Source organism: Crocodylus siamensis, chromosome 14 (assembly GCF_052110815.1).
Source record: "Crocodylus siamensis isolate JL-2025a chromosome 14, ASM5211081v1, whole genome shotgun sequence".
In the NCBI taxonomy this organism is placed as follows: domain Eukaryota; kingdom Metazoa; phylum Chordata; order Crocodylia; family Crocodylidae; genus Crocodylus; species Crocodylus siamensis.
The window spans coordinates 5,167,109-5,194,023 of NC_143408.1; the positions used below are offsets into that span (position 1 = coordinate 5,167,109).

General features: G+C 60.4%; 2 protein-coding genes across 7 annotated transcripts; both read right to left on the reverse strand.

Moving 5' to 3' along the window:
- Positions 1 to 111: 111 nt before the first annotated feature.
- EBI3 (Epstein-Barr virus induced 3) lies at positions 112 to 6,837 on the reverse strand. 2 transcript variants are annotated; one of them, XM_090027868.1, is made up of 8 exons: positions 5,916 to 6,837; positions 5,570 to 5,640; positions 4,475 to 4,574; positions 3,352 to 3,597; positions 2,923 to 3,040; positions 2,451 to 2,629; positions 1,700 to 1,863; positions 112 to 1,220 (listed from the first exon to the last, which is right to left on the reverse strand). In XM_090027868.1, exons 2-8 carry the CDS (start codon positions 5,603 to 5,605, stop codon positions 1,068 to 1,070), a joined length of 996 nt encoding a protein of 331 aa, XP_089883994.1. In that variant the 5' UTR covers positions 5,606 to 5,640; positions 5,916 to 6,837; the 3' UTR covers positions 112 to 1,067. The 2 variants fall into 2 exon arrangements, with proteins under 2 accessions (XP_089883994.1, XP_089883995.1); XM_090027869.1 differs by lacking the exon at positions 5,570 to 5,640 and having other exon boundaries at positions 5,916 to 6,835.
- Positions 6,838 to 7,027: 190 nt separating this feature from the next.
- ANKRD24 (ankyrin repeat domain 24) lies at positions 7,028 to 24,994 on the reverse strand. 5 transcript variants are annotated; one of them, XM_090027077.1, is made up of 21 exons: positions 23,759 to 23,811; positions 23,501 to 23,680; positions 23,299 to 23,373; positions 19,035 to 19,165; positions 18,177 to 18,265; positions 17,178 to 17,242; positions 16,466 to 16,523; positions 16,072 to 16,142; positions 15,419 to 15,525; positions 14,680 to 14,867; positions 14,230 to 14,258; positions 13,837 to 13,929; positions 13,335 to 13,448; positions 13,055 to 13,099; positions 12,634 to 12,732; positions 12,424 to 12,496; positions 11,900 to 12,021; positions 9,700 to 11,244; positions 9,007 to 9,165; positions 8,609 to 8,674; positions 7,028 to 7,699 (listed from the first exon to the last, which is right to left on the reverse strand). In XM_090027077.1, the coding sequence occupies exons 2-21, from the start codon at positions 23,561 to 23,563 to the stop codon at positions 7,622 to 7,624; spliced, it is 3,270 nt and encodes a 1,089-aa protein (XP_089883203.1). In that variant the 5' UTR covers positions 23,564 to 23,680; positions 23,759 to 23,811; the 3' UTR covers positions 7,028 to 7,621. The 5 variants fall into 5 exon arrangements, with proteins under 5 accessions (XP_089883203.1, XP_089883205.1, XP_089883201.1 ...); XM_090027075.1 differs by lacking the exons at positions 7,028 to 7,699; positions 23,501 to 23,680; positions 23,759 to 23,811 and adding exons at positions 7,820 to 8,346; positions 24,934 to 24,994; XM_090027079.1 differs by lacking the exons at positions 23,299 to 23,373; positions 23,501 to 23,680; positions 23,759 to 23,811 and adding an exon at positions 20,740 to 21,050.
- Between the last annotated feature and the right edge of the window lie 1,921 nt (positions 24,995 to 26,915).

Here is a 26,915-nt window from a genome sequence, read left to right on the forward strand (position 1 = left end):
AATCTTATCCATTTCTTGGGAAAGCCAATGACAAATGAAAGACAGTAGCTAGCAAATTGATACTATATCCCAAATGTTGAAAGAAACATAAGACCAACCACAGCGCCATATAAATGCAATATATTTCTCAGATAATTTTCCTTATTTGTTTCTCTGCAGTACATACTCTGTATTAAAGAGCTAGAATATTGGAATAATTCTAGACCTGGTGCTTTGTAGTTTTCCTGGCTAAAAAGTGCATGTTTCAGAGCAGGATTATTTGAATATTACAGTTATTCTAATCATGTTGTGCCTTGATTACAAAATGCTTTACCTATAGGAAATCAGGTTGTGAGCTAGCTCTATATTGCTGTGCTGGTAAGGCAGTGAGCAACATGTAAATAGGTCACCCAGATCAGCTGATGGTCATCATTAATCCAGTGCAAACACAAATAATACTTGCATGGGTCACAGGCACTAGTCCCTGGTCTATTAGAGTCAGGAGCTCAGTGCCCTGTTTGGGTATTGTCTTGGTAGGTTCTGAATCAGGGGTGGGGTGGTGGGGCTGGCACTGAGGGCAGGGACAAGGGCATCTGATCTAGGGTAGGGCAGGGAGAGAACTGGACAGAGGAGGAGCAGGCACAGGGGCTGGGAAGAGGGTCAGGGGAACTAAGCTCCAGAGGGGATGCAGCATCAGTGAAGGGCTGTGTGCTATGGCAGGGAGGGAGTGGTGTCTCCCATGGCCAACGTGCCTGCATTTCAGCCCATTCTGAAGGAGGCTGTCCGTGGCACCTGCCCAAATAGCAGGAACCTTCCACTGAACCAGACAGTGTGGGCAAAAGTCTCTTGGCCACTATGGGGGGCAAGCACAGGGCATGTAAGTCAGTTGGGTCTTAAATCTGGGGTGGAGAAAGAGTGATAGGAACAGAAGAGGGGAGTTTTACAGCACCACAGACCTCATCCCAGCCTGTCTTTGCACGTGGACTTGCTCTTGGGTGAGTGGCTGGACCCAGGGGCCTGAATGCAAAGGCAAAAGCAAGTTGAATGAACCCCAGAGGCTTCCTGGTGGCCCCAGCACTGCCCCCTCCTCAGCGCCGTTTCCAGGGGGTCCCCGAGGCTTGTGGGCTCCAGGCACTGTACTCCCCGTAGTCTGTGAGGTCCTTGGCTGCCACTTGCACATGGTAGATTGCCCCTGGGCGCAGGCCAGTCAGGATGAAGGATGTCTGCTCATATGGCCCAATCTGAGGGAAGGGAAGGGGTTAGGCTCCAACCAGCTGCCCCACAGATGCTGCCAGGCCACAGGGCAGGGGAGGGTTGGTGGGGACAGGCAGGGCTGGGAGCCAGGAGATGGAGCTCACTCTGACAAGCCTCACCCTGTTATCCAGGGAAAATCACTTCCCCAAGAGCCAGTCTCAGTGGGGAGCTGCTCTGGAGGGATACCACCCTCAGCCTCCAGCTTGCTGGCCTAGAGGAGGGCTGGGGCCCTGCAGTGGGTTAGGGCCCAATGCACGTGATGGGAGGAGGGAGAGGGGTCTCCATGGGGGCCATAGGATGCAGGGCACAGATCCTGTCCCTCCAGGTGCTCTTGTAGGAATCTCCATAGGTAGATTGGGGTCACCTGCTACCATAGGGAGCCCAGTACTGGGCAGTGAAGCCACGTACCCTCCACAAGCGCACCCCTAAGACCCTCCACTGCAGCCAGGGCATGGCTGGCACTCACCGTGCGGGGGCTGCCAGCCCCCTGCCTGGTATAGCGAATCAGGTACTTGAGGGGGAAGTATTCAGGGAGTGGCCATGACCCTGGTGGCTTCCACTCCAGCAGCAGCTTCTTGCTCTCACTGGGGATGGCAGAGACTTGCAGGTCCTCAGGGGGATCCGGCCGAACTAGCACAGCACACAGAGACCCTGATACCCACAGCACAGGCCAGGTGGGCAGCGCCAGATTTTCGGCACCCCTCCTGGCAGTGCCAGCTGAGCAACTGGTGCTCTGTGGGGCTCATGGCCTGGGCCCACCACCCACAGACTCTCAGCTCCCCCCAGCCAGGCAGTGCTCGCTAGGACACGACGCTCTTAGCTGCTGGATTCTCTTGCCCTGCTCTGGTGCCCCGTGCTTGGCTGTTGTACCTGCCTCCCCATCCCCTTCCCCAGGGCCACCAAGCTCAGGGGCACTGCTGGTAGGTAGTGGAAACTGAACCCAGGAGTCCTGGCTGTGCCACATTTCACCAGTAGCTCTGGGACTAGAACCCGGGGTCCTGGCCCCTGTCTCCACTGGACTGCTCTGCTCTGCTCCCCCATCTCTTGCCGAGGGTCATGCAGCAAATCAATGGCAGTAGTGGGAATAGACCCAGGAGCCCTGATTCCTCATCCCCTGCCCCTGCTCTAACCACTAGCCTACTCACCCTGTTCTAAGAAGTACCCCCCAACACCATCTTCCCACCCTGCCTGCAATAGTATGCCTTAAGCACTCTTACTGATATGCTCCACGATGAAGGGGAAGAGGCTGGTGGCAGTACCCAGGGGGTTCACGGCCGTGATGTTCAGTATGTAGGGGGTGATGGAGAAGAGCTGGATGTCACTGATGGTGCAGCTGTTGGCCCCGGCTGCAGGCTGGACACACTCAGTCTCTCCCCGCTTGGCCCACATGCCATGCCTGGGGGGTGGGAGGGGCATAGGTCATTGCCTGGCAGTGGCTGGCTCAGGGCGGGGTGGGGGCACTGCCACAAGTGTCATGAATTCACAGATCTCAGTGCGCCGGTGCTCTCCTCAGGCTTTGTGCTAACATGGCTCTTTGGGATGAGCCTGGAATCTGGACTTGGAGATGGGGGACATCCTCCTAGTCTAGGCCTGGGGTGTGGGGGGCCTGAATATCCCCGGGGGCTGATTTCAGGGTGTCCCCCACTGTCCCCAGCAGAGTCCCAGCCCTGGGAGTGAGAGACCTCTCACCTGTACGTGGCAATGAACTCCATGTCCAGGTGCACATCAGCTGCCAGGCTCCAGGTGCAGTTGACTGTCTGGGGATAGCTAATGGCCCAGCACTCGATGGCAAGCTTCCCGGGGGGCACTGCAGGGGGGGTAAGGCCTGGGCATCACCCCAGCTGGCAGAGGAGCTCGCCGTGCCCCTGGGGAGCTAAGCCCTGCTGCAGCCCATCGCCCCCACCCCTGCAGGCAGCAACCTGGCTCTGGCTGGACTGCACCAGGTGGATGAACCTGCCCAGCCCCTGAGTGGTCTCTTAGCTCAGCCTGTGAGATCCAGAGGGCCTGGGTTCAATCCCCAATGCCAGCAGCAAGCCCAGGGGTCCTGCACAGTGAGGGCAGGGGAAGAGATAGACCGCCCCCCCCCACAAATGGGAGGGAACCCCAGGTCTCACTCACAGCCCAGGCGCAGCCGGATCCTCTGCAGGGCCTCGCCGCTGTCAGGGTGGTGGCAGCTGTAGTCGCCCTCCTGCGCCAGGCTGGCATTGGGCAGCACCAGCCCATCCTCGGTGGCCACCAGCACATCTAGGGCTGTGGCCATGCTTGTGCCGTTCACTCGCCACTCCACGCCTGCGGCCCCAACAGGCACTGCACAGCGCAGCAGCACATCGGAGCCCAGCATGCTGTACTGCAGGGGCCAGGGGTCTGGGGTGGAGACGGGGCTGTCACTGCCACCTGAATTGGATTGTGGCTTCTGGGCTCCATGGGGAGCCTCCCCACCCACCCTCACTGGCTAATTGCTCTTCTTGGACCACAATGCTTGAGATGTGAACTGGAATGGGAAATTGTGGAACAAGAAGATGCCCCTGGACTGGATCGGGTGGTCTAATCCAAAACTACTGGTTCTTATCCCATTACCTTCCATAAGCTCTGGGTCCCTGGAGGGGTTCATGGCTTTGTATCTCCCGGCAGCACCCTTCTTTTTTCCCCCTTTCCCCACCCTTTGGATTCTGGTCACAGCTTTCCCTTGGGCAGCTCTGCTCCCTGCAGCCCCTTTGCAGGTCTGGCCCCCTGCTCAGGGAAGCTCATGCTGCCCAGCTCTGATGCAACCGGTCTAGAAAGCTGCAAACCTGCTCTGCCTTTTGCCCCAGTGCAGCAGCCAACCCTCCTTAACTACACCATGCCTGCTAGGTCCCAGCTGGCACTGCTGCCTCTGCCTTTCTCCATCAGGTCAAAGGCCTTGGAGGCTTTGCGCACCTCACCCTAGTCTCTTGCCCCCAGAGGCAGCAGAAGCAGCACTCAGGACTCCTGGGTTCCTTGGCCCTCCTAACCGAGAGCTGGCCACGTTCCTGACAGCCCAGCTCTGCCCTCAGCCTTCTCCTGCTGCTGCCCCAGCCCCCATGTCACAGGCTGCTATCTGCTGGTTAGGACCAAGCCATAAAGGCTTCCAGCCTACAGGAGCCCCCATCCCCTGCACCCAGATTCTGGTGGAGACAGGCTCCAGGGCTCAATGGGGCACTTGTGTGCTAGGCCCTTCTGCCAGACAGGTCCTGGGGACATGTGTCCATGCCACCCCTCCTACCTTCCTCCGTGGCGCTATCAGCAATGCAGGAGACCGGACAGGCCAGCAGGACCAGGATGACCTGCACCGTCCACCTCATCCTTGATGTCCCAAATGGAGCCTGAAGAAAGAGCAGTTGGGGGCAGTAGCTTGGCCCCAGCAATGTCAGAGGGGCTGGAAAGGCCAGCTCTTGGGAGAAGGGTCCTTCTCAGGGGACAACGGGTCACGCTGCCAGCACTGCTGCCCCGGCATGTGCCAGGTGCCCAGAGGAAGCTGCTAGCGCCAGCCCCGAGCTGCCTCCCTGAGCCATGTCGAGCTGGCTGGGGGGTTGGGGCTGGCTGGGGTTAGTGTCCCCCAAGGATTCCCAGTGACTCCCAGTGGAGGAGACATGGAGCTGGGCCAGGCCAACACAGGCAGTGACACCCAGTGCCGCCCCAGGGGCTTCCAAGGGCACTACCTGCCCCAGCCCCCCCTGGCATGAGCCAGAGGAGGATCTAACCCCGTCCCTGGCTGAGGCCCCGGCTCTGTCTGCACCAGCATTCAGCTGGGGCATCCCCTGGGGGGTTAACAGGGGTGATGCTGGGAATAGGGAAACAGCAGTGTCATGAGTTCAGGGGAGTTTCCCAGGCTGGGGAAGGGAAGGGGAGTGTGTGTGTGTGTTGGGGGGGGGGGGGGGTTGGAGGGGACACTGCCCTGCCTGGCAGCTGCAGCCCAGACCTGGGGCTTTCTCCAAAGTGCCACCAGGATCATGTGCCCATGGGGCAGGTGCCAGCCCACGGGACGGGGCAGGTGGGGCTGTCTCCCCGGGAATTCAGTGGGACAGGTTAAAACCAGGCCTGGAGGGGTGCAGGGGGAGTGTGGTGCAATGGAAAGAACAGGGCACAGACCAACCAGGTTTGGGGGCCTTCCTCTGCCACTGCTTTGCTGGGTGGCCCTGGGCAAGACCCCCATCCCCATGCCTCAGTTTTCCCATCAGGGTAATGGGGAACCTCCTTCAAGGGCTTTGCGGTCTGTGCTGCAGGGGGCTGAGCATGGATGAATGGGGGGAGAGCAGCACCAGGGCAGCAGGGCTATGGGTCTGTGGCCAGTCCAGCCCTGTGAGCTGCTCACGCTTACCTGGGCTCCATCCATGACACAGGAGGGGATCATCATCCTTATATAGGCAGCAGGCTGAAGCCCGGGGGCCCCTGAGGAGACCCACCCGAGGGAGTCTGGGACTTGAATCCAGGTCTCTGACACAGCAGCCTCCTCACAGTCCTACCCCAGCCCTAAGCCCTAGTGTAGACAGGCCTCCCCTGCTGTCCCTGCCTGACACAGTGGCTCCCCCCAGCCTGGCACAAGGGTCCCCAAGCGGTAGGCGTGAAAGGGAGCACCCGCAGGCGATGCCATGCTCCCCACAAGCAGCACCCCCAAACCCAGCTGCTGCCCTGGGGGTTGTAGGAAGGTAGAAGCGAGGACTTACGGGGCTCACGGAGCTGGGTGTCCAGACGGAGGAGCCGTCAGTGCCTCTGCTCGGGAAGCACAATCCTGCTGACCTTGGGGCTGCTGCCGCGCACTTCCTCGCACGCCAGCGCAGGAAATTCACCCGCTGGGAGGTTCCCGTGTTGGGGGATGGCTCCAGCACCTCAGCCTGTGGGCACGGGGGGCTGGGATGGTGCAGGGTGGGATTGCAGAGCCCAGCAGGCCCGTCAGGTGGGCTCAGTGAGTCTGAGGCTCCCCTGGGCTGGGGAGGGGGGGCATCCACTGGGGCTGAAGTAGGCTGGAGCCCTGGTTGAACAGGTGGGGGCTGACCCTGATCCTGCCCAGCGGCTGGGGTCACTGTGAGAGCCTGAAGCCAATGGGGGCTTTTCTAGCCTTCCTCATTACTCACAGCTTCGGAAACCTCCCGCCTGGGGCTCAGAGAGAAACTCCTTCCCATGTGACCCCCCCAGCCCTGGGAGAACCCAGGAGCACCAGCAACCCCCTCCTGCCCTGTGAATCTCTCCCAGGCGACCATGTCAGGGCGGGCCAGAGACGCCCCAGCTTCCCCGGCTACCTGCAGCCCCAGCCCTTGCCCAGCAGCTGGCTAAGGGGAAAGGACATTCACCTCTGGGCACAGGGCAGTGAGTACAAGGGGACAGAGGTCTCCAAGGCTCCCCATCAGCCAGGAGTGCTGCAGCGTTGATGCAGCTGGGGCTGGGAATCAGCAGTGGGGATGTGGCTGGGCCCAGGGCAGAGATCCCTGCAGAGCTGGGGTGCACAGCAGTGGGCTTCGGGGTGCAAGGTAGAGCGAGGGGGTGCAGCAAGAAGCAGGGCTGCCACAGCTGGGCAGGCCAGAGGCGTGCAGGCTGGGCAGTGTGGAGAAGCCTCCAGCTTGCCCCTCCTGCCCCCTCCCCACTGCACTACACCTAGGACCCTGGCACCCAGGATCTGCAGAGCCCCTCTGTGCTGCCCCCATCCCTCCACCCTCCTGGGTCTGGGCTCCCTCCCAGCTCTGCTGATGCCTCAGCTGCCCCTGCCCAGCCCACCCAGCCGCTTGTGATGTCCCACCCCTCTCCCCACAGCATACCCTGACCAGAGTCTCCAGCAAGAGGGGCTCCAGACTGGCAGAGCTGGGTGGGGGAAGGTCGGGGGGTGGGAGCAGTAATTCAGCCTATCCTTCTGGCCGTGCCACCCCCGCGCACCTGCAGCAGCCAGCAAGCAAGTCTCAGCGGAGGGAGCATAAATAATTTATTGCTGTGGCGATGGCAGGGAGCGTGTGGGACATGAGGGTGGCCTCTCACTCGTGCCCCCGGGAACACGGCCCCTTCCCCCATGGGGGGCTCTGAGTCACAGCTCGGCTGGGAGCCAGCAGCCCCCCAGCCCTTCTAGAGGCCTTGAGGAAAGGGCATGGATGGCGAAGGGGGTGAGAGCTGGACACGGCCCTGCTATGAGGTGCAAAGCTTAACCCACCCCTGCCTGGCCTCCTGCTGGCACAGGCCCAGGGACAGGCAAGCAAAGGTACCACATGTGCCTGGGGCTTGGTGACAGGGTGTGCGCTAAGGGCCAACCAGCCACGGGGCCAGCCACACACCAGGCTGGCCTACGCCAGCGTCCGGCTAGTCCCATGTGTGAATCCACCATTGTCTGGCTTGGGGTGTCCCTGCCCAGGCTCCAAGAGCCGGGCTGGGATCGCTGACCGCACGGTGCTCATCTGCCCTGCTCCTGCAGTCGCTGCATCTTCAGGATCTGGCCCAGGAGCCTCTGCACATCTTCGTCCATGTGGCCCTGTAAGGAGATGGGGGTCACACCAGCCTCCCCCAAGCCAGGGGCCACAGGAGATGTCTGTCCTGGCTCAGCCCCACTGCCAGCCCCAGGAGCTGAGTCAGGGCAGGACATCGCTGGTCCCAGAGGTAGCCATCGCTGCAGGCACCAGACACAGCCATTTCCCAGAAGGAAGAGGTGCTCACTGAGCTGGCCAGAGCCCAGCCCCCTGCCCTGGAGTGGGCATTGCTCCGGCCCCCAGCCCAGCCAGTGGCAGGGGCTCAGCCAGCCCCTACACCTGCTATCACAGGCTCGGAGAAGCAAATCTGGCCTCTGCCCTGGCGTTTAGGGTTGTGGGGGTTCAGGGCTGGGGTCCTGGATCTGGCCTGGGGAGTGGGGGGGCTCAGATGGAGGTCTCCCTGCAGAAGCACACACAGCCACGGCCCCAGACAGGCCTGCTCTTCACCATGCGGCAGACCACAGACACAGAGGAGGCAGGCGTTGCACATGCCTAAGCCAGCGGGCACGCGTGCACACACGCACACGCACACACATGACTCGGGGGCTCCGGAGTTCCACGTGAGTGACCTTCTGCCCAGCAGGGCCATGCCGGCGCCCGTCCACCCTGCAGGGAGGCCTTCCACCGGTCCTCCGGCCTGCGGTGCCAGCTCCTGGGAACAAGGGCCCGGCCCCCTCCCCCGTGAGGATGGCGTGTCCAAGGTCCCATCCTTCGGCGCCAGGGAGCTCAGGGGAGAGGGGCAGGGAGAGGGCAAGAGATGTAATTCCCGCAGGTGCCAACCGGCCTCGTTGCCAGCCCGACAGGCAGCCAGATCCCTGCCCACCCATCCACCTGCACCTGCACCTGCACCTGCACCCCCTCATGCACGTACCCCCTGTGCCCACTGCCTCAGCCCCCCTTGCTCCCACACTGACCTGAACGGCATAGAGCAGGTGCCCCCGATACAGTGAGACCACTTTGCTGTGGTGCCTCTCCGTGTCCTGCAAGGCAGAGGGAGCCCAGGGTTGCACTGCAGGGCCGGCTGGACCAGCCCTTGCCCTCGGGCCTGGCTCCCCCTGTGCCGGACACAGCGCTGTCCACGGGGGGCTACCCCTGCCTAGATGCTGAGGCTGGCAGGGGTTGCAGCGTGTCCACTCCGCACTGTCTGCGGATCCCAATGCCCTAAGCTCAGCACCCGGGTTTCAACCAGAATCCAACCTGCAGCCAGCATGGCTCTGCCAGGCACCTGGGGCCCACAGGTGATAGCTGTGGGATGGAGGCCTCCCTCCATCCCTCCCCACCCCCTGGTCTCCAGGTGCCCCTGGGTACTCACCGCCAGCTGCTCCTCCAGGGCCTTGATCCTGCCCTGCAGCACCCCTGCCTCCAGCTGGCCCTGCTGTGCCTTTGGCAGGGCTCCTGCTTTGGTGGGCAGCTCTGACAGCCCGTTCAGTGCCTCCTTCAGCTTGAAGACTTCTTTCGACAGCTCCGTGATCTGTTGGCAGCACCATGCACCCATCACAGGCTGCCCCAGGGCCACGAGGTCTGACTTGTGCAGGACAGCAGCCCCCTGCCTCGGACCACTACGACCCCCCAGGCACAGGCATGCCAGCATCCCCATCCCTGTCCTGCTGCCCATGGGATGCTGGAGCCAATGCTTCCATTGCTGCCACTCCTGGTGGTAACTGGGACATTGGGTCCAGAGCTCACCCCTTCTGCTGGTCTCCGGGGCCCAAAGCTGGTCACCAGCCAGGCACAGATCTGTGCTGCCAAGAAGGTGGAGACTTCGGACATGTCTGAGCCCTGCCTGGCTTTTGCTGGATCCCCAGACCCCACCTCCACCTCCCACCCTTTGTGGACCTAGCCTAGACCACCATCACCCCTACCGTTTGTGGCTGTGGCTCAATTCCTGACCCCCATCTCCCCTTCAATCCTTCATCACTCTGGTCAGATTCCCAGACATCCGGCTGCCCCCCAACCCTTTATAGTGTAGCCCAGACCCCCATCTCTCCCCCTACCCTGTCCCCACCTTCCTGTCCTTGTCCTTGACGAGGCGTGCTGAGTCCTCGATGTGGCGATGCAGTTCCTGGACACGCTGAGACTCGGCCCGCAGGCTCTGCAGCTGCTTCTCCACGGCGGCCAGCTGGGCCTCGGCCGCGTGCTTCTCGCTCTTCATGAACAGGGCCTCGCGCTGCACCTGGAAGACCTCGGCACATGTCTTCTCATGCTTGCGGCCCAGCTCACTCAGCTTCTGGCTCAGAGCGGTCACCTCGGCTTGCAGGCCACTGCGCACCCGCTCGTGCTCTGCCCGTGGCACTGCGCCCTCCCGTGCGCTGGCCAGCTCCCCCCGCAGCTGTGCCGCCTCCTTGCCCTTGGCCGCCAGCTCCCGCTCCAGCTGCTGGGCCGTGCCCATGATCTCCTGCAAGCTGCCCTCCAGTGCAGCTGTGGTGCGGATGTGCTCGGCTCGGGGCACTGAGTCCCGCCGGGCGCTGTCTGCCTCCCTCTGCAGCTGGGCCAGCGCGCGCTGACTGGTGCTGTGCTCCTCTCGCAGCTCCTGCAGCTGCTGGTTGGCACAGGCTAGCGAGGTGCTCAGCCGGTCCACTACGTCCTCGTGCTCCTGCAGTGACACGGGCTTGGCGGCCAGCTGCTCCTTGAGGGCCCCGAGCTCCTGGTCCTTGCGGGCCAGAGCCTCACGCAGCTGCCCCAGCTGGGCCTTCACCTCGCCATGCTGCCGCATCAGCTCGCCCAGCTGCTGCTGCAGCTCCTGGTTCTCTTCCTCCAGCCGTCGCCCATCTGCTGGGCCCACCGCCTGCTGGAAGTCACGGCTCTTCTCCTCCACGTTCCTCCTCAGCTCCTCCACGGCCGCCTCGGCCCGCCGGCACCGCTCCAGCAGCGTCGCTTTCTCCTTGGCCACCTCCTCCAGTGACTGGCTGAGGTTGGCGTCGGTCTCCCCCACGGAGCGGGTCGGGCTGGCAGCTCCTGCCCGGCTCTCCAGACGCCCCTCCAGGTCCTTTACCCGGCGCTCCTTGGCCCTCAGGTCCTCTTGGGCTTTGTGCAGTGCCACCCGCACTGTCTCCAGCTCGCTGCAGGAGCTGTCCACGGCCTCAGCGCTGTCCTGGTCCTCCACCGACAAGATGCCCAGCTGGATCTGCTCCCGCAGGTGCTGCACCTCAGCCAAGGCTGCCTCGTATTTCTCCCGGGTCTGGGCCAGCTCCTTGGCCAGCACTGACCCAGCTGCTGCCCTTAGGCCCTCGTCGCCATCGCCTCGCTCCCTGCCAGTCCCTTCCTCCTCGGCCCCAGCCTGGCCCTTCACTGCCTTCCTCAGCGCCTCCTCCAGGGTTTGGATCTTCGCCTCATACTTGGCCTTCAGCTGCTCCAGGGCGGCTCCCGTGCCAGGCTGGCCAGCAGCCCCGGGGGTCTTGCCACCTTCCAGCATCTGCAGCATGGCCTGTGCATCGGCATGCTGCCCCTTCAGGCGCTCGAACTCAGCCCGCAGCGAGTCATACAACAGGACGGGGATGAAGTCCCCCGAGGGGTCTAGGTCACTCTCGTCCCTCTCGTAGTTCTCCAGGATCTGCCCAGGGGAGAGGGGGAGAGCATGAGATGCCTTCCCTGGGCTCTGACTGCTGGCTGCGGGGTCTAGGTCCCATCTGTCCCTCAGCCCCCTGACAGTGGGGCTCAACCCCACTGGAGACCTCCCCATCGCCCCCTACATCTACCCCAGGTGCCCCCAAGTTACCCCTTACACCTGCTGTACACTAGGCAGAGATGCCCAGAGGAAGCATTTCTGAGCTATGTCTGGGAACCCTGGGAGAAGCAGGAATGGGAGTTAGAAGGGGTGTTAGCAGAGATGCAGCAGAGGCTCACAAGGCATGTGGGCACTGGCATGGGGAAGGCAGGGCTGCAGGGGCCATGGCATGCTGGGTTAGGCTATGGAGGCCATGGCATGTGGGGGCCATGGTGGCAACTGGATCATGTGCAGACCACAGAGATGGAGGGGAGGACTTGGCATGGAGGCTGAGGCTGAGGTGCCAGCCAGAGCCAGGCCAGGATGGGGGAAGCCAGGATTCAAACACAAATGGCCTTGCTTCTCACTGGAGAAGGGAAGCAGGTGTAAGCCTCCAGCCCAGAGCAGCCCCACCTGGACTCATCCTGAGCTGCTGCTGGCTGTGATAGAGCAGGGAGGGCCTCAGGGAGACCACTGCAGAGGTGGGGAAATGCCATATTACCTGAATTTTCTCCTGCAGCTCCTTGTTCTGCAGCGTGAGGGTTTGCACCTGGTCCTGCAGTGTGGCCAGCAGCTCCTCTGTGGACAGGCTCATCGTCTTCTTGGACAATAGCACCTCTGCCCCTGAGACAACCACATAAATCCGGCTGGAGATGACATTCCCCTGCCCCTTCCACCCCTGGGACTAGGTCACGGGTGCACCAGTGCAAATGGTCCTGGGGTCCAGGGCAGACAGACCAGAAGCTACCCTGGGGGAGCTGCATGCAGCAGGCTGCTGCAGCCCCTCACCAGGAGACGGCAGGAGAGAGGGCAAACAGCTACTGTAGGTTAAACAGACTCGTGAACCAGAATAACTCGTGCCATTTAGCTTTACCTTGATTTTTCCTACAACCCTTCATTACTGGGTCTCATCACATGACCCAGGCACAGGGCTGTGTCCACCCTGTTGCCCGGGCCCTCAGCCTCCCCATGTCCCTTCAGCAGCTCAGCCTCAGCCTGCAGCACGCGCCAGGTGCCCGGCCCTACCTGGGAACTCCAGCAGGTCGCCCTCCTCGTCCTGCAGCGTGTCGATGTCATAGCTCGTGTTCTCCTTCTCGTTCTGGGGCAGACACAGGCAGGAAGTCAGGGCCCCGGGGGCCATGGCTTCCCGCATGGGGCTGGCACAGGCAGGCAAACAGCGGCAAACTGACATGTCCCAGCCCTCCTGCATCACCAGCTCCCTGCCCTGTCTCGTACCTCCAGCGACGACAAGCGGCTCCGTAGTGCCTCCACCTCCTTCCCCAGATGTGCCTTCTCACCCTCGCGCTCGGCCAGCTGCTTCTGCAGGTCCTTTAGCTGGGTCAAATGAGGGGATACATCATCAGGTTGGGCTGCCCTTCTCTATCCCATCTGAACTGGGGTAGTGGGGACAGATCAGACCCCAGGGCCCAACCAGAGCAGACCTGTGGCCCCCCTAGTCCTATCTATGGTGGCAACTTGTGTTGGAGAAATGGGCGACCCTCCTGTACCCTGGACTGGGCTATTCCTCCTGGCCGTGGCCATGCCTGAGGCACATGGGTTCTCCTCCCCTTCCCAGCCCTTGCCTGCTGCCCTCACCATCGAGCTTGCTGGGTCCCAGCGATGGGGACGAAGTGCCTGGCTCTGTGGTGGCACTTACCTGTTTCTCCATGGAGCGCAGGGAGCCATCCTCCATTTCCTGCCTCTGGGAGGACACAGAGAGGGGTGAGACAGTCACTGCACCACACTAGCTGCTCACGTGGTAACCCCGTATCAGCCTGGGGGCTGGGAAGTGAAATTCCCAGCCTAGTGATGCCCCTTCCTGTGCCCACCCCCCAGCCAGCTCCTGCCCCTCCTGTCACAGCTCAATGCCAGGGGAAGCTCCCTCCCCACCAGCCTCATCCCAGCCACGGGCACCAGGACCAGCACCGCTCTGGTACCTCCCGCTTCTGCTTCTGCTTCTCCTGCTGCTGCTCCAGGCTCCGGATCTTCTGCAGGAACTGGGCCCGCTCCTGCCGTAGCCGCATGATCTCCTCGTAGGCCTCCCTGTCCTCCTGGGGGGGCCAGAAGCAGGGCTGTGAGGGCGGCACAGGGGGTACCTAGCCCTCCCCAGGTTAATGGAGCAATTAGCTGTGACTGGCCCCATGCCCAGCTGACACCCAGGTGGCAACTGGAACCTCAGTCAGAGCCAGAGAATCAGACCCACCCACCCCGCATGCGGACAAGAGGTCCTTGCCCAGCTGGCATCAAGTGCACACTCTTGGGTCTCTCAAGGCATCTCATGCAGGCCCCTGCTGCTGGGGGAAGCTTGCAGGGATACCCCCCACCCCAAGCCCAGGCCTGCCCAGCAGAAGAGGTGGGCTGAGACATCGAGTCAGGCTCAGGCCCATTCCCCAGGGGCTGCCAGGTGAGCTCAGAGTGGGCAGAGCCTGGCAGCCTCACCTGGTTGAGGCCAGACTGGGGAGGTGGGGGGGCCTTCCTCTTCCGTGGGGTGCTGTTCTTGTCCTTGGACAGAGGCTGGCTGGTCGAAGACGTCTGCCAAGACACCAAGGGGAGAGGGCCATGGCGGGGTCCCAGCGCGCCATGGGTCTGCCCAGGGGCAGGGGCTGGAGCAGGCTCTCATGTGAGCAGCCCCAGCCCCTCCGTAACACCCCTTCTCCCACTCCAAGTGGCAGAGGAATCTCAGTCCTGCCCCAGGATAGCTGCAGCCCTCTGCCCTGGGGCCAGGTGGTGGCAGGGCTGCCAGGTGTGCTTCAGCCCTGGAGCTACGAGGCTGTATCAGTTCCAGCCTCAAGACTCACAGAGCTCCCTGCAGCGGGGGGCCAAGCCCTTTACCTGGGAGACCTGATCCATTGAAGACTCTTCTGTGGGAGGCAGTGGTGGAGGAAAGAGACTGTCAGGCCTTAGAGGAGCCACTGGAGCAGGCCCACAAGGGATGCTTGTACACACACATGCACACCCATGCACACAGCAGCCACATGGCAGATGCAAGCCAGGACCAAGCTCCTGCCTGCAGCTGGGGGGGGGGGTGGGCAGCAAGTGCCAGCACTGGGAAGAGGTCACCCCCCTGCTGCAGGGGAGCAGGGAGAGAAGTGAGGGAAAGATGCCTAGAGAAATCTCTAGGCCCCCACCCACATGGCTTAACCCAGTGGGACAGTGATGACACCAGGGAGCCCCTACCCTACCTCTCACCCACCTCTACCCTAGTGCAGGGGGGGCACCAGGTGGGGGCAGGGGACCCGGTGGCATGGGAAGACTGAGGCCACTGCCCAGCAAGCACCTTACCACTGGCCCAGGACCGGCGCTGAGCGGCATCCTGTAGGTAGTGCTGGATCAGAGCGTTGCCTGTGGCTGTGCTGTAGTGAATTGCGTCATGGCCCATGGCGTCCACCGTGGTGACCCGCGCCCCAGCGTGGATGAGCACCTCCACCGTCTCCACACTGCCATGCTCACAGGCCAGCATCAGTGCAGTCCTGGGTGAGCAACGGGCCCAGTCACCCTCCAGCCATCTGCTCTTTGTTGTGGCAGCCCTGCTCTGAGCCCTGTCTCTGCTGCAGTGACCCCCGTGTCCCATCTCCTGGTCCAACCCCCCCGCCCTAGGGACACAACTGTCCTGCTTTGGAAGCAGCTCCAAGGCAGCTCCATTCTCAAGCGTGGCTCAGAGCAAGTGTGCCACAGTCTCCAGCGAGCTGACACAGGGAGCCTGCAAGCACACCCAAGGTCAGGAAAATCACTGCCCCCCCAGAGGTATGCACAGGCTACCCCACATCGTCCCCCCTCTCAGGCAGCACTTTTCACAGCAAAGGGCCATGGCCTTAAGATGCTTCCTTCTGCTTCATGCACAACCCAGATTTCCAGCCCCCAACCCAGATGCTCCCAGCTGGATCCGCTCCCCACTGTTCCACTGCCCAGTCAGTGTCCAGGAGTCATTTCTCTCTTGCCAAAAGCATCTTCATCCCATCCCCTAAGATATAATCCTTTCCCGTCTGCCCCTCCCAGTGTCCTTCTATGGGATGGCTCTCACCTGCCCTGCTGGTCTCTGCTGTTCACCGAGGCTCCGCGGTGCAGCAGGTAGCGGCACAGCTCCGAGTGGCTCATCTTGGCTGCAAGGAGCAGGGGGGTCAAGCCATCCTAGAGCAGGGAGAGGTAGGTATGTCCTTAGCAGGGCTCAGTTGAACTCTGGTCTGAATGGGCCATGTGCTACCTGCCTCCCAGCATGGCCCAGGCCTCCCCCTAGGGCTGGGTGGCACAGGTATTTGCAAGGCCAATGCCATGTGCCAAGAAACAAGCCAAAGAATGTGTGATGTGAATCCCAAGTGGCTCATGTTCATCAAGCACCCCAACTGCTGATGACGCCTGCTAGCCCAACTGCCTTGCCCAATCTGATCCACTCAGGCCCAGGAGCCCTATTCACTTCATTTCCTGTATCACTGGGCATGGCCCAGTCCACCTCAGAGACCGAGGTACCTGCTGCTGTTATTAGCTGCTGTGTTCCACCCCAGAAACAGCTGCATTTTGATGGCGGGTGATGCAAGCCTGATTCTCTGCCACCCCCTGTGTGTTTCACCCGTGAGATTCAAATAGGCTTAGGTAAAACTAAAGCCAGCTCTATGCAGCAATCCAGCCCTGCGAGCAAGGCTATCACACCTTGTACTGCTCTGGAAAGAGCTGCCTCACCTTGTCCTTGATGTTCAAGGAGGCCTTGAAATCGCAGAGGATCTCAGAGCAGGAGATGCAGCCGCTGACAGCTAGAGAGGATAAGAAGGAGCCTAAGAGGTCTGCTGGCTATGCCCCAATGCATAAGCCTACCCATGGCCTGTGCCAGGGCCTGGATGGCGAGGCCCCGGGCGTCTCATTGGGGAGGACATGTCCTTCAGCCAAAACCCGCATGCCCAGCGCAGTTCCCAGGCCCCTTCCTGGTCCCCAGCCTCCTCCACCCAGCTCCTGCCTTCCTCTCTGGTTAACAGCAGGCAGCTTTCCAGCCTTAGGCAACACCAGCTTTTAAAATGGGACATGAGGGGGTGGGAGGAGGTGCCACGAGGCAGCAGGTCCAGGCTCCCTCCATGCCGACCTGCATGATGAAGCGCTGTCCGCCCGCAGCCATCAGCCACATCCACCGGGCAGGATGCCTGAGGAAGAGAAGATGGCTATTAGCAATGGCTGGATGGGGGCTGTCTTCCCACCAGCGGTGGTGGGGAGTGACAGTAACTCCTCCCGGCCTGGGGATACCCTGAAGTTGGAGTCCCACAAGGAGAAAGGCTGGGGGCGGGGGTGTTGTTGGCTACGTGAAACCAAATGCTCAGAGAGTTCCCGACAGACGGGCTTAGGGAAGGCAGGTTTCCCCAGGGGAAAGAGCAGATTTGTTTTAATCCTTTAACATTTCAGTTGAGGACTGTAACCTCGGCAGTGCAGCTGCGTTCCTCCCCCACCCCAGCATTTCTGGCTGCGGTGCATGACGGGGACTGGGAATGCAGCCGAGCGAGCGGGAAGAACCCGGCAGCTGCACGCCAGTCCCAGGGGCCCCACACTGGCATGTCCGCAGCAGAAGGCAGCACTTCCCAGGTCCTTCTTCACAAGACCTTTCCCTTGGTCGACCCCAGTCTGCCCCACTGTAGCCGCCCATGGGCAGCAAGCTCCAGCCCTGCCTGGCCCGCTTCCCTGCCGGTCCAGAGGGAGTCCCACAGGGGCTGCATGGGTCGAGGTTCCCCACAGCTGTCCTTTGTGCTCCCCCCCACCTTCTCCAGTCTTCAGCATTTCCCCAGCTTCCCACCCGGCACCCTCACCTGCAGCAGCTTGCTCACACACTGTGGGTGGCCGTGCTTGGCTGCCAAATGCAGCGCATTGTACCCTGGAAAGAGACAGGCAGGTGGGTCAGCGACCCATAGAAAATCCTGACACCCGGTGTGCTCAACGCACAGAGTCAGCACTACACAGCTCAGCCTCCCGGCCCTGGAAATGCAGGGCCCTGGATCTGATGCACGGGACACAGTAACGTCGGACAAACTGAGCTGTCATGAGGACACCAGGGTTCATGCTCCTTGTCTGAGGGAAATCAGATCTTTTAACATCACCAGCAGGCAGGAAAGCTACTCAAACCCTTCCAGCACCCCTGAAGGCCCTTGGATGTCTCCCATTCTCATAGCCGACTTCCCAGACCCTACTTAGGAAGCAACTCTCAGAATGAAGAATGGGGAAAGTTTCTGCAGGACAAAAGACAGGCTCCATGTTCAGGCTGAGTCTAAAGAGGCAGCGACTGTACTGCTCACAGGAAGCAGGAGGTCTTTGGCCATCGGTTCAAAGGAATGCAAGAGTACTGGGCTCAGTCAGTGCATTAAAGGTGCTCTAGGCCATGTCCTGCCCCGAACCAGGCCATGTCCTTAGCAGGCACATGGCGGTTCGTCCTGGGACACTGTTGCTGCAATGACTCGGGCTGTGCCTGTCGGCACACATTGCCCTGATGTGAGTTTTCTCCTGCTCCACAGCCCCTCGCTGAGATCTGAGTGGTCCCCAGCCTCTGGGCTGAGATCACACGGGTGTGGAGAGATCTATGTCAGGGGGAGAGGAGGGGAAGTGGCAGTGGCAGGGCAGAGAAGCTTGAAGTGCAAGGAACTTTGTCAGCCCTCCAGTGAAGGGCTGGATCCTCCATCGGGTAAGTCCAAGCAGCAAAGGTGCAAAGCTCCCACTGCCCTCATACAGCTGGCCTAGGTCCCTTTTGCACAGCCCCAGCCAGCCCTGAGCAGCCGTGTACAAGCCCGCCCTGCAGGGGAGGGAGCGTGCCTTACCGGAGCTGTCTTTGGTCATGGCATCCACCCCATGAGCCAGCATCACCTCCAGGCAATCCACGTTCCCTCTCGTGGCGGCCAGGTGGAACCTGTGCCAAAGCCAGGGAGACACCATCACTTTCCAGAAACACCCCCTCGCCCCCCATGAGCCAGATCCAAGGAGTCTCCAGGTTGCCCCAAACCCTTAGGAAGACCCTGCACTTGGAAACAAAACCCATTCCCCTGACAAATGCCCTGACATGTTTTTGTAGGGTTACTTAAAAACTTCTGATCATGTAGGCTTATTTCCACAAGGCCCCTTGTAAATAGTGGTGGTAACGTCCTTACAAGCAGGTTGGCCTGTTCTTTGAAGAGAGAGCCAAGCCCAGCTGTGGAGGGTGCAGGGACTGGGCTTCCTCTGAAGGCTGAGAGCTGGGAATGACAACGGTGACTGCCTTTGGGGCAGGCATAAAAGGCCAGATGCCTGTGCTGGGCAGGGGATGAACTCCAGTTTGTGCTCCCCTGGTTTCTGATTGTATAATTATATTATATTAGTATATCAGAATTGCATTATTATGTTGGGATTTCTGATTGCATTATTATATCATGCCCAAGGGAGGGGCCTGAAAGAGTCTCTGATGAGTTGTTAGCTGTCCCTGAGCTAGAAACACCTACCGACCGCCTCATGTAGGGCCAGCAGGGCAAAGCGTATGTTAGAGCAACCTCGGGGCCGCTCTAGCACACACCCGAGCCCAGCCTGCACAATGCACTGGCTTGGGACACAGCGAGCCCAGAGGGCTGGTGAGCCCCCTCTGTGCCTTCTGCCCTGCTGCCAGAGTGTGGGACCAGACCATCACTCCCAATCCAGGCACCACTCACGCGGATTTGCCCTCCGAGTCCAGCTTGGTGGGGATGAGGCCCTTCCGCACGAGCAGGGTGGTGACGCGCTCGGCATCATTATAGTCCACGGCCTGCAGGAGCTTCTCGTCATTCTTGCTCCAGTCCTGGCTCTGAAAGGCAAATGGGGGTCAAAGCAGTGACTCCCGCCTCCTGGGGATGCCAGCCCTGCCCTAGCACAGTGGGGTTGCAAAGGTGCATCCAGGACTGGGAGCTCCATGAGCACCAGGGACATATTGCAGGCCCTTTGCTGAAGATCTACAGTGCCCTGCATACACCTGCCTGGGAATATCTAGGTCGGACAGACTGCACCCAGTGCCACAGTGCGTGAGCCTGCATCCGCTGGCTGGGGATACAGGGGTCTCAACATATTTACTTCCCAACCAACCAACCAATCCATGTCCTCAAGGTCCCTCCAGGTCCCATAGAGCCTGCTCCCCACTCAGAACCAGTTTCTCTCCTATCAGTAACGTTCCCCCAGACCACCCAGTCCCTCCCGTTCCACGGCGCCTCCTGCCCACCTTGGCCATCCTCCCTTCGCTTCTGCCTGGAGCCCAGCGAGAGCACTGGGACATGCACAGCCATGCTGGGCAGAACTCAGGCCAGGCCAGGCCCACCCTGCCCCGTGGGATGCACAGGGGCCAGCCTGGTGCTGGCACCTGCCAGATGTGCTGAGCCCCCTGCTCCTACTGGCACATGCCAACACCTCTAGAAAGCAGCCAATATTTGAGGAAAACTCTAGGCCTTAGCCTCCCACTGAGCTTGCACACAGCGCCCCATAACCCCTGGGGTAGTGGGGTCTTGGGGGTTGCAGCCCTTCACTACAGATCTTGCTGGAACCCCCTTTCTGCCCTGGGTGGCAGCTAACAACTCATCCCCCCTCCGCCACCCCCCAGCCAAGGATGCAGCTCCCACAGGTCACATTTCACAGCCCTGCTGCAGCAGACAGGTACCCATGGTGACACTGAGGCCCCGATCCTGACTTAGGAGGGGGCTTCATTTTATGGGCCATTGTGCATCAGCCTTGCACCTTAGCTGGGGGTGGGGAGTCAGTGGGGGGACCCCCTCCAGTGCTGAGGGGCAAGCGGTGGGGTGGCTTAATTTAATCCCATGCGAAGAAAAGTGCAGCAGCTTCTCGGTAAAGAGGGCAGCTCTGCTGCAGCAGACATGGGTGTCACCTTTCGGGTGCCAGTCATGTCAGCAGTGCCCTTTTCCTGGCTCCCAAACTGGAGATCTGCTCTTCCTGACTGCTGAGCTCCAGCTGCCAGCATCTAGCCCCAGTCTGGAGGGGGCTGAGCACTGCAGCCCCCCTGGGGCTAGCGGAAGCCGCCAGCCTCCAACACGCCCCATACACAAGCAGCTGCTTTGTTCTTAGGGATCTCCTTCGCTCCAGCGCCCTGCACCCACCCAGCATGTCCTCGGCAGCTCATGGCAGGTGGGGACACGGGAGAGCAACCTCCATGGGATGCTGCTGGGGCTACTGGGTGGACTGGAGCCCGCACCTGCCCCCCAGGGCGGGGAAGGACAAAGCCCTTGCAGAGGGCATCCCGCCTGGATCAGGCATGACAGTGGGAGGGGGGATGTGCAGGGGAAGGGGCAGTCTCGGAGGTGGCCAGGGGCTGTAGGCACAGCCTGAGTGGGAGGCACAGGGCTGGATCAGGCGGCGGGGGGGTCGGATGGGACGTACCGCGAAGGAGGCTGCGGCGCACAGGCAGATCTGCTTCATGGTGTCCAGGAGCTGCCGGGCGGCCATCCATCCACCTGCTCCAGACCTCCCCTCTGCTGCCCGGCTCCGCAGCCCCCGTGCAGCCGCCCCCCACCTCCTGGGGCTCGCTGCAGTCAGGGCGGAGGATCCGCCTCCCTCGCCCTGCCAGCTGGGAGCTGGGGCAGCGCCTGCCCCCTCCCTGCGGAGAGCACCCAGGCTGGAGGGGGCACAGCCCCTGCCACCAGGCTACCATGACCCAGGGAGCAGGGACTCCCTCCAGCAGCCCAGAGCCAGGGCAGGACCCCAGGCGGGGTCGGGGAGTGGCGGTTCTCCGCCTGGGTGCCTGGGCACCCTGAGGTACTGCCAGATCCTTTGAAGGGTGCCACAGATAAAGCAAGCAGACAAGCGCAGGCTCAGGCTTGCCCCTGCCTGGATGATTCCCCAACCGCGATCCGGCTTCTGCAAGGAAGTAAGCGCTGCAATCAAGGCATTTGCTCTGAAATTGGGTGCCACTCAATTCACAAAACTTATGGAGGGGCCTTGAGGCCAGTGAGGCTGAGAAGCAAGGGCTTGGGGCATATGTCCATGCCATCAGCCCCAAATCAGCCACAACAATGTACAAAGATTTCCACCCCCAGATGAACCCCCGATAGATCCTTGATTCCTGGGGGATCTCTGTGCAGCTGGCTGTCCCACCAAGCTGCTCCTTTTATCATTATTATTCATCTAGTTTCCTGGCATTCCTGGAGCACTGAGGACAGCCTGTCCCCCACCAAGAGCCTGCCGTGCCAGGTGCTGTACAAACATGGAGCAAAAGGCTGCCCCTGTCCCAGAGATCCTACAGGGCAAGTGTGAGATGAGGGCAGGAGATAAAAAAACAAAAGGGGTTTTAAGGGAGCAGTGAGATAGCAGGATGTGTGATAGGATGCCTGGGGCACAAAAGGTTAAACCCAGTTTGGCTTCACCTTGAGCAGAGGCCCAAAGGAAGGACTTTAAATGAGCCCCTCGGAGGGGCCAGGCCACACCTACTCCCCCAAGTCTTCCCACCAGCCCAGCCACAGCCTGAAATGAAGCCCAGCGGATGGACACAGCATGCAGAAGCCTAAAGCTGCCAGGCCAGGTTCCTCCTGGATGCTGCTAAATAATGGAAGAGTGTATTGGTTTCCTGCCTCGGGGGGTTAATTCAATCGGTGGAAACCGGACTCCTTCAGCTCTGGGGATCTGGAAACCCAAGACAGCGAGGGCTCACAGGAGCAGCTCTCTGGGCTGCAGCACAGCCAGCGACCCTGAGCCGGGGGACTGATCCCACCAGGAGCTGGGGGGACTGATTCTTAAACAGCATACAATTTCCAGAGAGCAGAAAGGACTGCCTGTGACTGCACTGGTATCCGGGACCATGCAACAATTTCATGTAGCTCCTGCCAGGAATACCACTTTGCCTTGTCGTCTTCTTCCTCTTGTTCTCCCTTGTTCTGGCTATGTCCTCTCCTATTTCCACAGGGAATCTGATCCATGCACAGAGGCCACTGCTTCTGACCTTCATAATCACAGAGATGCTTATTGGGCCCTCGGATCCAGAGACAAGTTGGGCTCCACTACAGAGGCAGCAAAAGGACCCCGAACCACAATGGGCCAAACCCTGCTGCCTCCACCCCTGGAAGGGAGGGCTAACTGTCCTGAGCTCTCTAGAGGGTGAATGAGTAGGGCTTTCCCTGTTTCACAGAGAGGGAAACTGAGGCACAGAGCGAGGAGGTGACAGGCCTGAGATCACTCAGCAGGTCAGTGCCAGGACTGGAGACGGTCTATAGTGCTAACTCTGCAGTGCTTGGATGTCCGTGGGGACAAAGCAGGACCTGCTGGCTTGGATGGGCTGAGCGCCGTGACATCTCAGCAGCCTCTCCCCGGAAAGTCCTGCTCTGCCTGCTGGGGAAGGGGCCAGGAGGGCCTGCTGCTTCACAGAGGCAGGGAGATGGGAGAGGATCTTCCAGGAGAAGGGACCTAGGGAGTGGGCTGAGCACACTTGAGGGAGGAACGCTTGGAGCAGCCAGAGTGGTAACAGGTACATGCACCCTGAGGTGACAGGAAGGGGCAGTGGCCTAAAGGCAGAAGACAAGGGATTGAGGAGGCCGCTATGGAGCTTGGTGATTGCAAGACGAACCAGCTGCCGATGCCTGGAGTAGTCAAACTTCATTCCAACTCCCTCACCCTGGAAACATTTCGGGGGGGATGCTTCCTCATTCAAGCCCTTCCCAGCTGATGGTGTACAGGAATCTCCCAGTGACTCATAGGGGATGGAGGGGGAGTGGCAGAGGGAGGTTTTAGGGGCTAGCCAGTGCATTATCTGCCTGTGGGAGGGGAGGAGAGGGGGCGTTGGAGGAGCAGTTCCCATACTTGGAACAGGCACCACAGGATTTTAAATGAGCACAAGCACTCGGGACCTCTCTCTCACTTGTCAGTGGAAAAAACCAGCCCCTCCAGCAGCTGAGCACTGGGGCATGGGTTCATCATGGTGCCCCTGACCAACTGCCCTCAGATACTCACATCACTCTTCTTAAACCTGGCTCTCAGGCTCTTCATGGTGGCTTTGTCCCGTGCTCTCAGCTGCAGGGGGTAGATCTAAGCGGGGGATACAAGGAAGCTGTAAGATCATAGCAAAACTCTGGCCTTTCATTAGCAGTCTCACAATCAGTCTCAATATCTTCCTGTCCCTCCTGCCCTGAGGGTCCTGATATGGGGTGCTCACCGTGTTCGCGGGGGGAGAGGGCTGGAATGGCATTACATGTGGCCTCAGACCAGGGCCCGCCATCGGCCGACTGCAGGGCACGGACAATGGGCACTGTAGGGGCTCACAGCTCTGTAGGTATGGACAGGACACTCAGCCCCAGGCAAAAATTTTGGCTGACTCTTCATTTTGGCCCTGACCCTGCAGGATAACTCACATTAAAGGTCCCTCCAAGCTGCTGGTCTCTGACCAGAACCTCCTCAGCACCTGGGAGCTCACCTTGGTGCCCAGGCGTGTCCCAGCTGTGGAGGAAGGAGACCTCCTCTCCGTGCCTCTGCTAACACGGCCCCCACCACAACAGGAGACCCCACCCCCAGGGTGCTAGCGGCTGGTGCTGCCACAACTGGAATATAGATGGAGGGGCCAGGTGAGGCCTATGACATTTGCCCTGGCTGTTGGGTGTGCCCATGTGCCCAGGAAAGAGCGCCGAGTCCTGAGACAGGGCGCTTCCTGCCTGTGCCTCTGTGGGAAGGGGAGAGGCTGGCAGTCTGGTTGGCCTTGCTGCTGCAGCCTCCACCTCTGCAGACCCCATCCAATGCCCAAGACCTCCTTGCCCACGAATTCCTGAACCTTGTGTCCACAATGCCCCAAGGAAGAGGCAGAGGCTGGATGGGTATGTGGGGGGCTGCTCCCTTATCACCTTGTGCCTCTGGGCAAAATTCCTCCCTGGACCCCTTTGAGGAGTACTGGGCCCCCGCTTGGACTCTGCTCCATGTTGCCCCCTGGGTCCAGCCCTGTAGCCTTGTGTTTGCGGCCAGCAGGGCTCCATGCCTCAGGGTAGCTCAACAGCCCCCACAAAGGTACCAGCCTCCTGGGCAGCTGCTTATTTCAAATGCATGCACCCCTTCTCCACCCGCAGGCTCTTCCTGCCCCTGCTGCTTGAGAACGCCAGAGGGCTGGGTCTCCAGAGGAGGCATACGCCCCAACATGACTTCAGTGTGGGCTCCCCAGGGCCTGAGGCACAGGCAAATTAAGGGTCTCTCATGGGAAAGAGACAGAAACCAGGAGTGCTCATCCTCCATCCTCTCTTCTAATCCCCGCACAGCCCTGCCCTGCTGCACAGCCCTCTATGCCACGCTGAACCATGCTGACGCCAGACAGGAGCCCAGCCTGTTGGCATTGCTGTCAGGGCCATTACTTTTGCCTAGGGACCTGCCTCCTTGCCAATCTAGGTGTTTGCATTGGCTCTGGAGCAGTCTCCCAAGATGTCAGAGCCCCTGGGGACTCGCAGTTGTACAGAGCGATGAATGACTTCATATATTAGCCCTGACTTGTTCAGCTGCAGCAAGAGTCCCTCAGTCCGGATTGCAGATGTGTGAAATGTGCAGCTCCAGGGCTACCGGACTTTGGGCCAGTCTCCCATCTCCTGCTTCCCCTCCAAGCCCCATCCCTACCTTGTTGATACTGTCAGGTGCAGCTAGGGCAGGTTCTCACTCCTCCGTTACACGTTCAGTGCCGAGGGCAGAACAAACTCTGAAGAGTCTCCTTACTTCCGTCTTGATTGATGGGAGCTCACCGTATCAGAGGTGGCCCAGCCTGGGTGAGGCTGTGTCACCGTGAACGAGGAGAAACTAGGGGAGGGACATCACTGCACTGGGAATTGGGTTACTTACCTGCTACAGGTACGGTTACCTTGCTACAGCGGGCTGCAGCTCAGCGCTGCACAGTGTTCAAGGCACTACATTACTCTGGAGCTATATCTCCATCTCTGAGCATCTCCACAGTCCTGACTATCCCAGATGTCACAGGTGCAGAGCACTTTTCATGATCAGGCCGTCCATACCCATCAGGCTCCCCACTAGCTCTGGGAAGCCAGGGTAATTATCCTCCATGCATACCATGCCTTTAAAGAACCAGGCAAGCAGCAGCAACAAGCAAGGGAATGGAGGGTCCTATTCATGGATGGCTTCTAGACCCTGCTCCTGAAACAGGCTCCATAACTCCCAGGGACGTACCCCCATGGAGCAGCCTGGGGACTTGGTTTGTAGAGCTAAAGGTTCCCCTTGACCTATAGCGTAAAAACATGACAAGATTTTGCCCCGTGATTCCTTTTCTTTTCTCTAAGGCTTTGCTAGAGCTGAGGGACCCTCACACAATCCCTGGGAGGTAGGTATTGTTTTTCCCTGCGTTACAGATAGGGACAGAGAGCCACAGACATGGGAAGCGACTGCCACAAGGTCACTTGGTTGGTCAGGAACTGAGGTGGGAAAACCAGGCACGTCGACCACCAGGTCCAGGGATTGCACGATCCTTCTTTCTGTGCTGAGATGACTGGAACCTTTAACCCACTCGGAGCTCAGCAGATCAGGACCTGTGCTTGCTCATTAATGGATTTTTTTTCTCTAGCATCTATAGCAGGCTGGGCACAGAATATCTGGGCAAGAAGACATGCTCCCAGCCAAACAGTGGGCTGTAAAATATCTTGGAAGGACTATGAAGGGAGAGAAAGAATGATGCACAAGCCTAACTTCCCAGTGACAGGAGGCCTGCTGAGATGCGCATCTTCCTTGCAGGGTGACTGGAAACGGCTTGCAAAACCCAGTACTAAAAGCTACCATGGGGAGCCCCCTGCTTGGAGATGGCAGGGCTTCCACTTTAGGACAGGTGAGGCTGCGTATAGGGTGTTCCCCAAACAGAAGAGCACCAGGCACTGCAGCCCATCCGTGGCCCCACCAAGTCCCTGGACCTCCCAGTCAGCCTCCTGCAGGCTCTGGCCAAGCCGGCCATCTGCCAGACCGGGACGGAGGCTCAGGCAGGGGGAGCCTGGGGATGTGGGGCTGTCTTCCTCTCACTCCTCCCTTCGTGTCTCCAGGCACCTTCACTGGTGGGTGCCCGCAGGCCCCCCCGACTCATTCAGGGGGCAGCGGGTGCTGGTGGGCGTGCTCTGCTCTGTGTCCCCTTGCATCCCTTATTTTGCACCCGTGACCGTGCTCCCTTCCCCGTTTTCTTTTCTTTCGTCCCAAGCCGTCAGCTGTTGCGCTCTCCCTTTCTAAGGGCTCCCAGCTTTCCGGGACGGGTTTAGCACAACCAACAGGCCTGGCGCTGCACAGAAAAGCTACCGGTCACCTGCCGCGCCCCTTAGCCAGCCTGGCTCTGCTCCCTGCCAACTGTGGGATACGTGGTATTTCCTTAAGCGCTAGCTCCTAGAGTCCAGGGATCGGGGGATTCCCTGCCAGAGCAGCAGTGCTGCAAGGAGGACCCGCTGTCCCCCCACAGGACCAGGCACATCTCTCCCCTCTGCCAGGGCCAGGTGCCTGCCTCAGCCCTGTCAAGGACGGGCAGGGACCTTTCTGCCAGGAACCAACATGGCGGCACCGCCGCCGGCCCCACCGCCCGGGGCTTGTGCGCATGCGCAGTGAGGCACGCCGGCTTCGTG